This window comes from Pogona vitticeps, chromosome 2 (genome assembly GCF_051106095.1).
Source record: "Pogona vitticeps strain Pit_001003342236 chromosome 2, PviZW2.1, whole genome shotgun sequence".
Taxonomy (NCBI): Eukaryota; Metazoa; Chordata; class Lepidosauria; order Squamata; family Agamidae; genus Pogona; species Pogona vitticeps.
The window spans coordinates 185672266-185689199 of record NC_135784.1 but is presented as its reverse complement, the minus strand read 5'-3'; the positions used below and the strand labels follow the sequence as shown (position 1 = coordinate 185689199).

At 45.1% G+C, this 16934-nt stretch overlaps 1 protein-coding gene across 7 annotated transcripts in view; it reads right to left on the bottom strand.

Moving 5' to 3' along the window:
• The window catches only part of DOCK6 (dedicator of cytokinesis 6), a 117324-nt gene that overhangs the window by 17380 nt on the left and 83010 nt on the right, over window positions 1-16934 (bottom strand). For 6 of the 7 annotated variants that reach the window (XM_072991604.2, XM_072991605.2, XM_072991606.2 and 3 more), the window contains 13 exons: window positions 16497-16667; window positions 15156-15295; window positions 13865-14034; window positions 13252-13403; window positions 11768-11950; window positions 10575-10701; window positions 9649-9733; window positions 9045-9141; window positions 6572-6706; window positions 5450-5602; window positions 3901-4059; window positions 1832-1932; window positions 905-1097 (listed from right to left, as the gene is read on the bottom strand). In XM_072991604.2, the coding sequence (XP_072847705.2) occupies window positions 905-1097; window positions 1832-1932; window positions 3901-4059; window positions 5450-5602; window positions 6572-6706; window positions 9045-9141; window positions 9649-9733; window positions 10575-10701; window positions 11768-11950; window positions 13252-13403; window positions 13865-14034; window positions 15156-15295; window positions 16497-16667 (1866 nt within the window). Of the gene's footprint in view, window positions 1-904; window positions 1098-1831; window positions 1933-3900; window positions 4060-5449; window positions 5603-6571; window positions 6707-9044; window positions 9142-9648; window positions 9734-10574; window positions 10702-11767; window positions 11951-13251; window positions 13404-13864; window positions 14035-15155; window positions 15296-16496; window positions 16668-16934 lie in introns of those variants that run through there. The other variant, XR_012084149.2, reaches the window with a different exon arrangement.

The window sequence follows — 16934 nt, the reverse complement described above, 5'->3', positions numbered from 1 at the left end:
AGAGTCCTCCTAATGGGCACGACAAATGTTCTCATGACCTGGGAGAAGCCAGGTCTCTTCCCAACCACTCCCTGTGCCTGCCATGAGCACCATTCCAGGTGGAACGGGATAGGACGGGAAGATCACTTCTGGGATCTTGGTTCTTCTTGCAGTTTCCTGGTGGCTTCTGGAGATTTGATTGTCTTGGTGAGAGAAGGTAAAAGTAAAGGTTCCCCTTGACATTTTCAGTCCAGTCATGTCTGACTCTAGGGGGCGGTGCTCATCCCGCTTTTCAAGCCATAGAGCCAGCACTTGTCCGAAGATAGTTTCCGTTGTCACATGGCCAGCGTGACTAGGGAATGCCGTTTTACCTTCCCACCGAAGTGGTCCCTATTTATCTACTCGCATTTGCATGCTTTCGAACTGCTAGGTTGGCAAGGAGCTGGGACAAAGCAATGGGAGCTCACTCCATCACGTGGATTCGATCTTACGACTGCTGGTCTTTTGACCCTGCTTCTGCGGTTTAGCCCGCAGCGCCACCACGTCCCTTTTTTGGGGAGAGAAGAGTGTTTGCAAATTAAATAAAAATAAATAAATACATAACAGAGGGAGGCCCCGGAGGGTCACAAAACAATGTTTAAAGTACTGCATTTCATCCAGGACCTCAATAAAGCACTGAGGCTTTACTGGGGCCAGGAGCCCAGCTCCCAGTTATGATGAAGTCAGTGCCCACTGTTTTTAAGAAAGAAGGAAAGCTGCGAGCTGGAACTTCTGTTCCATTAGTCTTCCCCTCAGAAGGCAAGACTGAGGCAGGCACCTCAAGCCCCCAGCTAAGAAGGAGCTGAAGAGAAGAGGAAGAATTTCTTGACTCCAAAGACCAACCTCTGTCCCAGGGATGTCCTGCTCTTGCTACCAGTCCTCTTACCTGGAAAGTTACACAGCCGACAGGAAGGTAGCGGCAGTCCTCCAGCATGCTCAGGTACTCTGCCACCAGTGCCGCGCAGTGCACCAAACACTGAGCTGCCTCTGCATGGTTCCCACGCTCAGAGTGCTTTGCCGCCATGTTCTGTAGCCACGTCAGCCTCAAGTCTGGGGAGGTCTGGTACCCCTTGGCTATCCTGAGGGACAAACAACAGTCACGGATAGTAGGCGCCGTGTCCGAGGGCACTTGTTTTCTTTTTCATTCACACAGTTTGTGAAGCATTGTTCCGTTAGGGTTCTCTCAGAAACTGGGGTTCATTTCTGGACCCTTTTAAAGGCACTTTCAGCAAACAAAGAGTTTTCTGTCACCACAGTGAGCAATCCAAGGCCCCCTATCTCCATTTTGTGCTTTTCAAACAAACAAAAAAACCACACACACTGCCCTTTAAACCTGCAAACCCCACAAAGGCTCAAAGAGATGAAAATGAGAAGTCTCGCTTAACCCCGCAGATCCGTTTTTATAATTTTTCTCTTTAATTTTCTCCAGAAACAGTCCACCTTTTTAAAACCCTTTAAAGAAAGGAAGCACTGGTCTCTTGCTGGCTTTCATGCCCTATAAGGCTATGTGTAATCCATGCTCCTGTCAATGGTTGAAGCTTCTTTCCCCCTGTTAGGGACAGGTCAGCATCTCTTGCTGGACAAACAAGGGTTGCCAACCACCAACTAGTAAACTCAGAGGTGAAGCAGGGCAGAACTTTTTTGCCTCCTGTTCCAATGCAATTTCCATATTTTATTTTGTTTTGGTCTTGGCTCATCCTTTGGGAAGTGACCAAGAAAGCTGTGAGGCTTCAAAAAAAACACCAAACAAACAAACAAACAAACAAAAAAGTTACTCTTTGCCTCCGTGTCCTTTCCTGGGACACTGGCCTACCTGTACATGAGGTCTATTAGCATCTCGGGATCCTCCTGGTGCTCCTTCATCTTCACTGTATCAGTCAGGATCATGTGCAAGTTGAAGACAAGATCTTGAACCTGGGCAGGCATAGGAGGAAGCAACCTCTCTTGACAACCATAGGTCACAGGCACAAGAACATAATCACTTCTGCAAAGAGCAGGGATCGTGTGTGTGTGAACGTGAGCAGGGTGCCTGAGGAAACAAGTACACCTGCTTGAATACTTCTAAACAAGATGAAGGTCAGCAGAGCCTAGTCTAGGAAGCAGGATGGGGTTCACCTGGATCCCTTAAGACTTTTTCCTCCACTGACTTTTCCTGCCTTCAGCTGCAAGAACTTAACCTTTGGAGTAAGGCTGGGTAAGGACAACACACAGATTTGTCTCGACGTTGAAAATTTCATTAACAACAATTTGCCAAAGCTCAATTATTTCCATGCATATGGTAAGTATTAGGTTACGATTGTTAAAATAGTGCCACGTTAGCCATTTTCAGATTTACAGTCACCAAATTCTTTCCAAGGCACTAAATGTCACCATAGAGCCATTTTAAGCTCTTTTTATAAAAAATCCAGTTGATACTGAATACTGTGATTGTTTTCCAAAAAGGGAACATTTTCTGATGCAGGATGTGATAATTTCCCCCATTTAGATGTATTATCTGCGTCACATATTTTAGACATTATTTTTTAAATCTGAGATGATCAGTGTTCCAAAATTAATCAACCATTTTATAGTATTATAGTTTGGTTTTTACAAATACAGTAAAGATTTTAGTTGAATGCATGGGCAAAATAATATATATCATTTGTTCAAAAGAAAGCAGTATATATCAATGTATCACAGACATATCCCTGCAAAATTAAAAAATATTAACTGTAAATTAAGATTGACTGGTTCATAATTAATTAATTATGAATAAATTAATAAATTAATTATAGAGGTAACAGTAGAAAGGACTACCCCGTGTTATATTTTTAACCTATAAAGACCTAACCTATAAAGACCTCGGATCCAAGATATCTTGAAGACCACATCTCCGTTTATGAGCCTACTCAGGTGTTAATATAGTAAGGGATGGTCACAGTAGATAATTTTTTCTATTAGCTTGTTTTGAGAAAAGTATAAAAGTATAAAATGCATCTATAATAAACAGGACAGTATACTAGTACTATCTGAAATTTGAGACGTTGAGCCTCCTTTGTTCCACAGACTATGTCTCATAATAACAGGCTTTGCTCGTTATTTTGAACAACACTGAGCCCAGAAATTGTTTCCTCCATACGTCAACTCAAAGCACAGCTTCAGGTTTCCTCCACACACTCACATCCAACCCCCCGGCCCCCCCACGTATCTGTATGTTCTAGGGAGAGGTTGTGTTACCTGAGACATCCACACAGAGTACCTACCAAATTTGATTTCTAGGCCAAATAGATGCACAGTTCGTGTTTTCCTTAGTCACACAACCACTAATAAATAATGCTTCACCTCCTTACAATTCACCCTCTTGCTTTTCTTGAATTTCCCTTCATCTCAAGCTGCTTCTTTCTCTTCCTGTGTGAATGGCTGCCAACTGGGTTTTTAAAAAATGACACGACCAGATAGGCGGGATATAAATAAAATAAATAAATAAATAAAATGGATTGTTGTGGTTTACGGCATCTAATGTATTTTGATGTTGCTTATGTTCTTTGGTTTTGTATTCATTAGCTCCTTTAGTACTGTATACTCATTGTTACTAACTTAAATACTGTCTTTTAATTGGGTCCTTTTCAAGGAGAAAGGTGGTTTAAAAATATTTTAAATGAATGAAATAAAATAACGGGCAGCAAGTTCCTACCAGGCAACACTCTGAAAGAAACCAGAAGAACGAGGAAACTCCTGGACAGAGATAGCAGAACCAAGAGCATGCAGAGTTTTTCACCCTTGAGCTGTTAAAGGCGAAGTTGCCACTGCCTCTGAAGAACCTCGTGCCCTTTAGACATGGGCCCAGTGAAGCCAAAAGCCTCTGGCCTGACCCCCACGGCCCGTGTCTGTCAGGGACAATACCTGCTCAGCAAATGTAGTCTCTCGCAGCTCTGGGTCCTCCTCAGCATAAGTCAGGATAGTCTTCAGGGAACGCCGCAGGTGCTCCTCATTGAAGTTTTGAGAGGTTCCCACAAGTGAGGAGAGGGACATGGTGACCTGCATCTTCACTCGGGCAAAGTTCTGTACCAGAAAGGTGGCCGCAGAAATGCGAGCTGTTACTTCACATTATTTATGGGTGACAGTTCTAGCTACAACAAAGTCAAAAACAAAATTCCAAATATACACAGAAAGAAAAAGACAATCTTGATTATTCCTTATTTTCCTGACTATGTTTCGCCTTTTTCGGCAACAAAACCTGTCTTCGGACAGTTGCCAAAGGGAGGCGTTCAGGCTGCATGCTGGCTTCCTGGAAGCGTCTTTGAGAGGATCCGCCCTCACTTCCCACATGAGAGACCCAGGCTGGCAGTGACGTTTTATTATTTTACTCATATAACACCATCGGTGTACATAGTGGCCTAAATCAAAATTGCTAATCCCAACCACAGCAGACCCACTGAATAAATCCCTAAATGTTAAGTCAACACTTAGGTAATTCCTATGGGTTCAATGGGTCTAACAGAATATACTAGTTCAGACTAGCTTTTGATTTAGGCATACATAATTTTGAAAAGCAAAACAAACAAACAAACAAAAACCAACAAAAAGTAGCACAGCAGTATAATCGTACAGGTGGAAAGCACCCAGAGGATCACTGAATCCATTCTCCTTCCAACGCATTACATCCACAGCTAAAATATCCCTGACAGGGAGTCATCTCATCTCTGTTTAAAGACCTTCCCTGAACGAAAACCTATCACCATGGTCCATTCCATGGTTGACTAACTGTTACCATCAGCTATTTCATTCTCACATTTACTTGAAAATTCCTTTCTTAGAATTTAAAATGATGGGGGGGGGGGGGGGCGGAACCCAATAGAACCATTTCAAAGTTCATTTAAAAAATTCCTTAAAAGCCAGGAGTAACTTACAACATTAACACTCAAGAAAACCTGGAAAATCATTATTATGTATTCGCGAAGGCTTTCACGGCCGGGATCTAATGGTTGTTGTGGGTTTTTCGGGCTTCTTGGCCGTGTTCCGAAGGTGGTTTTTCCTAACGTTTCGCCAGTCTCTGTGGCTGGCATCTTCAGAGGACAGCAAACTGTGCTCTGTCCAGTTTGCTGTCCTCTGAAGATGGCGGCCACAGAGACTGGCGAAACGTTAGGAAAAACCACCTTCAGAACACGGCCAAGAAGCCCGAAAAACCCACAACAACCAATCATTATTATAATTACATATGACATCCCATATTATAGTACGAGTCCTGGCTCCGAAAAAGTTGCAATCTAAATATCAGCAAAGGGGAAGAAAGCAAACAGAGGGTAGGGAAACCGAGAAATGCTCCGGAATTCAGTGGGCCGATTCAGCTGCTTGGACCTAGTGATGGTCCAGCTGCCTCTAGAGGAAGTCATTTCCTGGCCAAGCAGGCTGAGGATCACCCTAGCACTTCCTCACTCTTTACCACACTTACATTGCCAATCTCAAAATTCTGCCGCATGAGAAGGTAGAGCGAGGTGCTTGCGTGGGTCCGGATGGTGGCCACCCTGCTGCTGCAATGGCGCAGAAGACGCAAGCAGAGGTCAGCGCACAGCTCCGTGTCCTCCTCAAAAAGCATTTCGGGGAACTGCAAGCACAAGCCTGATGTTATTTCATTCTACCATGATTCAAAAAGTGTGCTTCTATTGACTGCAAACCAGACAAAGTACAAAGCAAAATGTTCAACATAGTTCGACAACTTCAAAAAAAGAGTAAGGTATTAACACACAAGAGAACAGTGAGAGCTAATAGATGGGACCTTTGCAGGCTGTACCTCTGCACAGAAATTGTACAACAGGAAGGAGAGAGGGTCTGGCAGGCATCTATATAGAGGCAGTTCTATACCTGAAGTGCCACAACGGAAAAGACTGCTATGGGCAGTACTGCATAATTTAACCTTTCAAAAAATAAATCTACGGTTTATGAATGCGTGGTGTCACTTTGTGAAGAGTAATGATGCTGGAGGACTCCTTTCAACACCTTGACCATTAGCCTGTAGAGTGTCTCAGGGTTCCATGATTATCCATATTCACATATATATTAAAAAAAAAAAAAGAAAGAAAGAAAGAGGATGTCCAGTATTTTTGCGGACTGGTACCACCAGTGTGCTGATGACACCCAACTCCATCTACTTTTTAAGATCTTCCAGGAGGCCCTTCTCTCAGTCTCTCAGGTCCCAGTGTGTGGTCACCCGCTCCCACCCCCAATTTCACCATAAAATCTACAAGGGATGAAATATTCTATTTTAAATGGAATCAGCATCTGGGATTTTCTCTTGTATGGTGTCACTTTGTGAATAGCCGTGAGAAGAAGAGGTTCTCCTGTAGACCACCTTGACTGCTGCCATGGGTGTTGTCAACATTCAGGCTGCCCTTTGCTATGAAAAGCTTGCCATTCATTTTCCTGCTGGCAATGCGGGCATGATTCTGTGCATCCATTTCCTGGCATTTTGAATTTCAAACACTGAAATGCTAATTAGCGGAACCAGATACCTGGCAAACAGAAGCAGCAGATTCAATAGGAATTTGTTTGTGCTAAGATGACCCAGCACACTCACCTTGGTCACTAGTGCCCTTTGGGTAGCAAAGCAGTGTTCCAGGAAGGAGGCACTGGGAGTGCAGCCCATGCTGTGCAGAAGCACCCTCATCACCCCACTCAGGACACTCTCCTTGGCTTCTGACAAGATCACGGTCTGCAGAGGAAGGAAGGAAGGAAGGAAGGAAGGAAGGAAGGAAGGAAGGAAGGAAGACCATTTAAGAATTCTAAGAGGAAAAGGAATGCAACTATGCTAAAAATTATTCAATTTATATACCGCTCAAGGGACGTGGTGGCGCTGCAGGCTAAACCGCAGAAGCCTGTGCTGCAGGGTCAGAAGACCAAGCAGTCGTAAGATCGAATCCATGGGACGGAATGAGCTCCCGTCGCTTTGTCCCAGCTCCCACCAACCTAGCGGTTCAGAAGCATGCAAATGCAAGTAGATAAATAGGGACCACCTCAGTGGGAAGGTAACAGCGTTCCATGTCTAAGTCGCACTGGCCATGTGACCACGGAAGATTGTCTTCGGACAAACGCTGTCTCTATGGCTTGGAAACGGGGATGAGCACCGCCCCCTAGGGTCGAACACGACTGGACAAAAATTGTCAAGGGGAATCTTTACCTTTACCTATATACCGCTCATCTAGCAAATCACTACTCTGGGCAATGCACAACCGAGAATGAAATGTAAATTATGAAATTGCCCTAAAATACTAAACTATTGAGAAAATAAACACACCAACCAAGAAGGTGGCAATTTAAAAATTTCAGAACACACACCACGCAATATTGCTCTCCTCCTTTCCCAATTTTCCCAATTAACGGAGAAAACCTCTCAAAAGACTTCTCTAAACAACTCTGTGCCCACATCTGCTTTTCCCAGTCAGACTCTAAGCTGCACTCACTCAGAATACATGCAAGACACTTCACGTAAGCAGCTGTTGTAGAAATACAACCCTTCTATGATGTGGGAAATCTTTCTTTGGGAACACATATGTCTATTGACATGAAGGCCTTGTTGCAAGAAGTCATTAAAATCAGTGGCAAAAAAACCAAAGTCTTTACTCTTGTAAAATGAAATTCTGCAAGTGGGACAATTTGTGCTCACTAAGCCAAACTGAGCTGTTGATGGCCTTCTCCCTACCTTTCTCCACTCCAACACACCCACCTCCCCATGATCTTCAAAGACAGGTGCAGGAGGGCCAAGAAAAGAACCAACACCAAAAGAAAACAAAAGAAACCCTACCCAAGGAGGTACAGTTACCAATCCATTTTAAACAAACTTTTTATCAAAGGAAACGTAAATGCTTCTTCAACAAAATCCAACCGGAAAAAAATCCACTCCTCCACCTCACCTTCTCAGCACGTTTCAAAGGAGAGAGAAGCTGTGCCAAGCAAATTATTCGTTCATAAGCCTTGCATTTCCTTCAAAAGCTACTCTGAAAACACACTGGACTGAATCCTACCAGGTAGATATGTTAGGAAGGGTACCAGCAAGCCCAGCTGGCACATGACAATGGGATACAAACGGCAACTTGTTGACTAGGGACCATTTGCCACTGCAGTTTAAGCCAGCATAACTAACGTCTAGGGTTCTAGCTACTGGAGTCCGACTGAACCTCTTCTATACGTAGGAACCCCTCTAGCCAGTGCTTTACAGACGGCCTTCCTCACCCAAAACCCACTTTTAAGGCTCACATTCTAGTATACAGTTTAGAAAGAGAAAGCCCTGTTCCTCAATGTGCCAAATTCCATTGTTGCATTGTGGAATAAAAGCCCCAGGCAGACCACCCGGGGGGGGGGGGAGGGGGCTTGCAAGACCTCTCTTCCCTCTGTAGCAGATCCTGGCCTGGTTCTTTCCTTAAATGTTTGCATTTGTAATGGCTAAGAGATGAGAGTTCTTTTCTACCATAACCATTTCTCTTCCTTTTTGGGTCTCTTCTTCCTTCTGTCTTGGCTTCTGCATTTTATCAAACTGGGCTACAACCCTTTTCTGCCTCCCTTGCCCCCCCCCTTCCAGCTCAGCCTTGCTTTGGCCCTACTGCAATTCCAAGAAGAAGACGAAACAAGAAAAGGGAGACTTTCAGAGTACTGGAAGAAAATAACCAAAGTCATTATTGACCAACTATTCACTAAATAGGATTATTCCTTATTCCACGATACTATATTTAGATTCCTGCATTGAGCAGAGGGGTTGCACTCAAAGGCCTGACAGGCCCCTTCCACTCTTCTATGATACACATAATAGGCTTGTTCTTTTCCTATTGTCCTCACCCACTTTCCTGCTTCTTGTCATCTTCCTCCACACCCACTGTTTCTGACCAGAAGCCTGCCAGATGCTTGTGCAAGATCCTAAACTAAGCTAGAAAGCAGCCTACTGTCTTGGGGGTATTTGAGGGCCAGTTCTGAGGGCTCCAGAGCCAATGCAGTGGGAAAGTTTGCTTGCTGAATGCCCTCAAAAATAGGTGCAAGGCTGGGGCCTCAACGGGACCTACCTGCACAATGATTTCCAGTGTGTCTAGGACCACCATATTGGCCTCTGTGGCCATGTTCCCATCCACGAGGGCATCATGCTCCATTTCATCTTTGGACCTAAGAAAAGAACATACATTCACATGCTTTTTACGACCCAACGCCTATTTTGGCTTCCAAGCTTACTCGGCCGTTTTCTGCTCACTGGGCCAGCCAAGCAGCCTTCAGGATGAAGATGAAGAGCCCCATTCCTCAACATGGGAATCCAACGACAGTCGGCTCCCAAAATACACCTTGCTGCTCCTTTCCTTTAGTCCATCCTAGAATCTTTCACCCAGGCAAAAGGGGTCAAGAGGCTGCAACATGTTCCTTATGAGGAAAGGTGGAAGGAGTTTGGAAACACAGTTATCAGAGATTGAGGGCAGGTGTAGTGAGAGAAGAGTAAAAAGCCATCTTGTTCCGAGCCAAATATACAGGCAGGCTCTACCGCACTGGCCTTGTAGCCCAGTGGTTCCCAACTTTGGGTAACCCAGGGGTGCTGGGACTGCAATTCCCAGAAACTCCAGCCAGCACAGCCGGCGGTGAAGGCTGCCCTGCACCCCACCAGAGCTGCCCACAAAAACGCACTTGTCCACCTTATCCGAATTCTGCCTCCAGTGGGCAATATTCTTTCTCCAGCGAACATTTTCTTGATTTCCAAACGGGCTGCGCTCTGTGGAGAAAGGGAACAAAAGGGCTGTCAGAGCATTTTGGGCTTAAGAGCAGGTCCCAGACAGTCAGTTTACCAGGGATTAATGAATGCAAGTGGACAGAAGCACCTAGAGAGCCCTTGGATTTTCTCCACAAAGATAAGGATTTTTCTTACAGCCCACAAAGAAGAAATTAAGGATCCCCCCCCTTTTTAATAAGGTTTTGTATTCATAATCAGATTTTTTTTGTTTTCATTCTTCACCATAATTTTATAACCTTTTGTCATATTATTCCTCTCACCCACCAGAGTGAAATGGCAGATTATACTGATTACAGGTCACACAAAATGCCCCATCTTTATAACAGCACAACAACAAAATCAAGCTACTTTAGCAATAAAAACCTTTTCATTTTTATTTATCTAAAATCTACCAAACAACCAAAACCTAGAGAAAAAAAACAAACCAAATGTTTCAATTAAATGAGGCAAACATCTTCCCAGATTATAGAAAAATTGTTTTCAGAAAAAAAAGAGGAGTGTCTTTTCCTCAGTTACAACTTTACAATACATTTATGCTTTCAGAAGTTGCAAAAAAATTCTTCTGAAGACTCCAAATATCTGAATCAAGACCAGCAGTATAAATGATTTTTTAGTTAAAGCACAAATGAACAGGGGTCTATAATAAAATGCTTCCCTACCACCTTAATCTCAGGAACCAACACCCAGACTGGTATTTCCAGTGGCATTTTAGCACGGTGACCCTTTATCACTCCCAGCATGCTTTGCTTACATGTGTGGAAACTGAAAGAAAGCAGAAGCAAGCGAAGGATGGCTGTCCCCTCCCCGTTTCAATACTTCTCACCTCGGCTACGTCGAACCATCTCCTGTCGTGCCCCGATTGTGCCCAAGATGGCTTCCTCCAGTCGCGCTTTCATATCCAGAGATTTCTTGAAGGTTAGGCTGTTGATGCGCTCAAAGGCTTTCCTGCCCTGTGGGACAAAAGGACATCTGGTCTCAGGAGCTGTCCGTAAGCAAGAGGAGGCAGTTTCACTGCCCTAAGAAGCAGAGATTGGAAAACTTCCATTTTTTGGAATCCGTTCCCAGAACCCCATAGCCAGAGGCCACGCCAACTGAGGGGTAATGAGTACTATGGTACAATACTCTTTAAAAAAACTTTTCCAGCTGTAGCTTGAAGAAGTTCGTTTTTAGATCCCAGAGACCATGGGAACCTGATACACAACTGCTTTCTGAAGGAAGTACCCTTTTCAGGAGGGAGCTGAGCAGTGGAATACAGAAGTCTTTCAACTCCCTCACAAGGAAATATATCTGGCTGGGGTGGAATCACTTGGTGTCATAGCTCAGCACCAAATACTCCAGAAAATACTCTACTTGTACCTGCAAGCTGTCACTCCTCACTTGGAACAAAAGAGATATTTCAAGACTCCAAAGGCCATGTTCCCCTCCACAGCTCATCTACCATCCATCTGGATGGGGAACCATTAGAAATGCTTTTTAACCTGTTGACTTCCTGCCATCAGCAGGAAATGCTTTGGTGTGAATCTCCTAAATTGGCAGAGAGCTGGACTGGAACAACCTTCAACGTTCTTTTTAATGCTACACTTCTCTGCTTCATCTGGTTTTTCTCACTGTTTTGAGATCTGCAGCTAGCGGGGGGGAAAGCAGTATTAACATAGTAAATTTTTCAGTGTTTTCCTTCACTTTCTTCCTCTTACGGTTCACATGTACTCAGCTAGTATTGTAAACTAAATGTTTCGGCATGAATTCCAACCTGTCTGTGGACTTCATTATTCAAAATCTTGGACCCATGTAGGGGTTTATAATCCCTGCAGTCCTCCTTGTCTTCCCACCCCAGTAAACAAGGACTTTTTAAACACAAGGTGCCAGCTTCTGTCGCAAGAGTGCTGAGCAGCGAGCTCTGGCTCTCCATACTAGCCTATGGGAAAGGAAGTGACTTTTGCTGAAGGTGTGGAACCTAGGGTTCTGCCTCTGGCCCTGAGATAAAGCAGCAGACTAGGACGCCCAGACAGGTCTAACCTTGTACTCAAAGCAGGACACACAGAGGTAGAGAAGGTCAAGGAGCCGGTTGACTTGCAAGGCAGAGAGGTCAGCCAGCCAGCGATGCAGCATAGACTCATCTGCATTCTTCAGGACCCAGAGGAGACACACCAGAAGGTTGCGACTGGCCTCCGCGGAGAGCATGTTGTATTGGCGGGAAGGCTGCAAGCCAGAGAAAAACCAAGCTCAGGGCAGCTCATATGCTTGATGGGACACAGTCACCCACCCACTCCCAGGCGTGACAAGGCTCTCAAGCGATGCAGGACCACACGGCCCTGGCTCTACCAACTTCAGATGTAACAGTGATTGCAAGAGGCAGGGGTGGGAGTAGCACTACCCAGGGCACTATAGATCCTGCCCAACATAAATGGCCTCCAGAACCTTGGGATTGGTTTCGTTTGTTTGTTTGTCTACCCTGACAAGGCTTTCACCAAGCATGGATGGGGGCCACCTCACCTAAGAGGATATCACTGTGACAGGATCCCTCTGAGATGCATCCTCTTTGGCCACTCCCGAACCCCCCCAAGGAAGGCTCTCCTTCCTCCTCTGAACGTCTCACAAAATACTCAACATCTGATCATGGTTTCTTTGGACTGTGAGGTGGATGCTGGCACGAGATGTTCTCATCTGTGCTCCACATGTTTGTTTGCTTTTTTAAATTGGCTTCTTTCTGTAATTTGATGAGGAAAAAAGAAACCACAACACACACACACACACACACACACACACACACACACACACACACACACACACACACAACCCCCCCCATGGGACAGAATACTGCTGCCCCTTCAGCATAAACAGGCCCATGGAACACTTATAAAATGCCACTTGTGTTTATAGGATGAGCCTTCACTACAGGGCTCATGACCAAGTAAGGAGATAGACCACAGACAAAGGGACAATGCACTGTTAACACAGAAATGGGACTATCAAGAGAGTAAATACTTAAAATTGCAGGCTATAGCCAGGGTGATTAGCTGTATGCTGGGCAGGTTTGACTGCAAGAGAAATGCTGAAAAGATAAAAGTGAAGGGAGCCAACTAACCAGTTGCATGTTCAGCCTTTCTGTTCAAATTTGCTAGTTTTTAAGGTGCCACACTATTTTGTCCTTTTTTTTGCCAGTTTGCTGAAATTAAGCTCACATGGCGACCTCTTTGGAAACTTTCAAATCTACTTTCACAAGTGTGCTACAAACCTGAACACGTGCAGTCCTTTCTGTGAAGACACTCCTGAGTTTATTCCACTGCAATTCCAACAAGTTCCTGATAGATCTTGTTTGTTCTCTATGGGGGAAGCTCTCTAGTGTTCTTAGAACTGCAGAGCTGGAAAGGACCCTATGGATCATCGGGTCCAGCTCCTTGAGAGGTAAAAGTCTGTCTCTTAACACACAGAGACTTCCAATCCCAATGAGCCTATAACTCTTTAATCTCGTCTTCCCACAAAGTCAAAAAAACACTCACCACTGAAGGCATTGGGAAGACTGTGGACCGATGAGCGTGGGGCAAGGGGGAGCCAGCAATGGCCAAGGCGACCGAGGGGCTGATGGTGCTGCCATCCCCATCTCCGTCCTCGGCCATCACAGAGGCCAGGCGCCCTCGCTGGCTGTGGTTCTCTGTAAAGCAGAAACCTTTCACTGTTTTGCCTTGCAAAGGGAGGCATCACAGTGGGGGAGTTGAAACAGCTATATATGCAAAGCACCTTTTGAAACAGCCAACTCAACAGGGCTTCACTAGGTACAGACAGCACAGTGTTTTTGAACACTGTATCAAAGTGGTTGGTAAATCAAGCCTTAGCCGCTGAAGTTCATACCCTAGGTATCTGGATATGCCCTCCATCGAGAAGGTAGCCCTTAATCGCCCGATTTGAGAGAACTGGATGGATGCCCAGAATACCAAAACCTTTTGGTTAATAGGCTCCTCTCTTAAAATGTGAAAAAGAACAGAGGACCCAGGCTTAAGTTTTCGGGGGGAGCAGTCATCTTTTGGACTGACTAGGAACCTGTACCTATTGGCCCTTCCATCTTTTATTCCCCAACAGGACCATCTCTCTGCCAGCGATGCTATCTGGACTCACCTGTGAAGTCGTAGAGCTGAGGGAGGGCATCCATGACGATGCCAATCAGAGGCAAATAGAGCTGAGCCACGTGCGCCCGCACAACGCGGTCCATAAAGCGGCTGTCTGAGTCATGGCTGCACAACAAGTTGTGCAAAGCGCTGATTGCTTTCTTTTGCAGGAAGAAAGCCCTGAGGGAAGAGGAGCAGTGTCAGAAAGGAAAGGCTGTGACTTCAAAGGCCCTGTGGACCTAACCACTGAACTGTGCTGCCCTAGTTATTCAAGAGATGGGAAAACTCCAGCCTCTATTTCCTGGGTAAGGAAGTGGCTCAGCATGTCCTCTCTCCACAAACCCAGATGCATTGGTATCGATTGGGATTAATAAACAGTTATGAAATGGTGCTGTGCTCTTCCATTAATCCAGGGCTCAGCTCTGCTGAAGCAGACATTAAACTGAAACTCAGTCAAGGTAAGATGGACAGTTAACCTCAAGACAATGTTCAGCCTCATCCGGAGAGAGTTATCCTCCCCTTGATAGATCAGGTCCATTGTGACCTGTGGGGAAGGTTACTACATCCAACCCTAACTTTAGCAGCTCAGTGACACAAAGCATCATCCATCAGCTGCGGATGGTGTGCCATGAAACAGTGAGCCATGCATTCGTGACACCTTGTTAAAGCAACTAGCATGCATTGCGTGGAGCACTGCTGGGGAACCACAATCCAAATGCTCACCGTATTTTGCATTAGCTGAGACTGGACATACAGAACATTTTCTCACCAGTTTTGGAAGAACTATACAGAATTCTAATCCATTCCTGGGCTCCATTCAAAACTCTAGCTTTAACCCGAAAAGCCCTAAACAGCTTCAGGCCATGTATCTAAGGACTGCCTACCCAACCCTTCCGTCCTTGCTTTGATTCCTTCACATCATGTCAAGAAAAATGGACGGTGACTATAGACGGGAGCCTTTCCAGTTGCAAAGGGAGTACCCTTCTCAGTAAGTCTCAGCTTACACCAGTTTTGTTCTCTGTTTAACATCAGGCCAAAAAACAACAACAACAAAAAAACAAAAAACAAACAAACAAACAAACAAAAAAACGCTTCCTCCTACCCTTCAACTTTTAATTACAATTTTTTTTCCATAGCTAAATTTCATCTCTGCCTCTGGGTTTGCTTGGTTTGCTGATATTCACTTTCTCCCATGATTTTATTCTTGTACGCTGCTCTGAGCTCCAGCTGAAGAGCAGGTAATAAACAACAAAAACCAGCAAACAGCATCAGGCACAAACCAGCCAAAGGAGCACACCTACCCCTCTGCCTCTGGCTCCAGGATGAGTGCCAGTTCCATCAGGACCAGCCCTGCCAGGAAGTGCTGCTGCCGAAAGGCCACGGAGAGCTCGAACATGCTGGCCACTCGTTGGTCTTGTGTGTGGCTGGAGAAAGCCGAACCCTAGAAAAAGTGAAGGCCTGCGAGAAACCTGGAGCAGAACTGAGTCTTCTCCCTGCTAGCACGAGGTCCTGTTCCTACTATCAAGAGTGCAAACTCTAACACCCAGGCCTCTTGTTAGCCCGGCAGCCCTTTCCACATCAGTTGCAACACAGTACTATTGTCAATGCATTTAAACCCTGAACCATGGGGGCGGGGGGAATCAACTGGTTAAAGGGTTGAAACTGTTCAGAAAATATCACTAAATTAATGAACAAATTAACACACCAGTTTAGTAATTAAATAGTAAAACACACTAAAGAAATGATATTTAAAGTGATTTTTAAGTGGGCAATAATGACAGTAATTACAGCTGATAAATGCTAAAATAATAAATGTTGACACCTTTATTTAAAATATTAAGGCACAAGCTGCTATGAAATACTGCAGGGAGAAAGAAGCCTCAGCTTGAAGGCTTGTCAGAGTATAAAATTTACAGGCCTGAGCAGAACAAATGTATTAATGAGCAGCCATGATGTTCAGATGTGTCAAAATGCTGAGTCACAGTGACTCAGGAGGGCTGGCTCAAAGATGATGCAACATCTGCACTGACTAGATACAGCCAGAAGCATAAGTGTATATATGTGGACTGTGTAGAGAAGATGTATTCCTGCTCTTCTGATGAATTCATGGTGTCATGCTGTTGCTCTGTATATTTGTAAATATCCTGTAAATACACATCGGGTGTTGGAAGAAGCTGATCGTGTCTGAGTGAGTCATTTTGCAACCAGGACCTTGAAGTTACTCCATGTGTTCATGCATTAACAAGGCTGGACCTAAGTCCATCAAGGTTCCTGAACCCATATGTGAGCCTCCTTCCAGCACTGTGAGAGGAACCCAACTTTCTCATCTTCCGATTTCTTCCTAAAACAACTGGTTAAACCTTCCTTAAGCCATCCGTCTTCCATTTTGTCTCCCATGTCGGCCCAGCCACGTGACTGAGGTGCCCAGTAGGACAGACCAGATTCACAGAGGAGAGTTCTCTAAGGATGCAATAAACAACCTGCAATGTCTGCAGCACCAGCCAGGACAAGAAGTGTGTGTGTGTGTGTGTGTATGTGTGGGCCTTCCAGGAGCCTCTCGCGAGTAATTTTGAGCCCCTTGGCCTGAGCCCACCCACCCCTGGAGCGTTCTCTTCTCTGGTCCCTTTGGCTGGCCCACTTACCTGGGAGGTTGCTGAAGAGACAGACGGAGACGGGGAAGCAGGTGGGGAGAGGCCACTGCAGGGGAGGTTCAGGGTAACGTAGTGCTCGTGGCTGCAGATGATACGGATGAAGTCCATCCTCAGAGCAATGAGGACGTTGGGGTTCTGGGTGGTCAGCAGTCGGTTATTGATCTGGGGGAGAGAGGGGGGACCCTCTAGTTATCTTGGATTGAGCATAGCAATCACCATCACCCTTCCGGCTCAAGTGGCAATCATCCTAAATTGCCATCTTCCTCTTCAATGCCACATCAGAGCATTGATTACAACTGAGTAGCAAAAGGCTCAGAAAAATTATTATTATCATTATCATTTAAAATATCCTGTTTCCCCAAAAATGAGACCTAACCTGAAAATAAGCCCTACTATGATTTTTCAGGATGCTCGTAATATAAGCCCTAC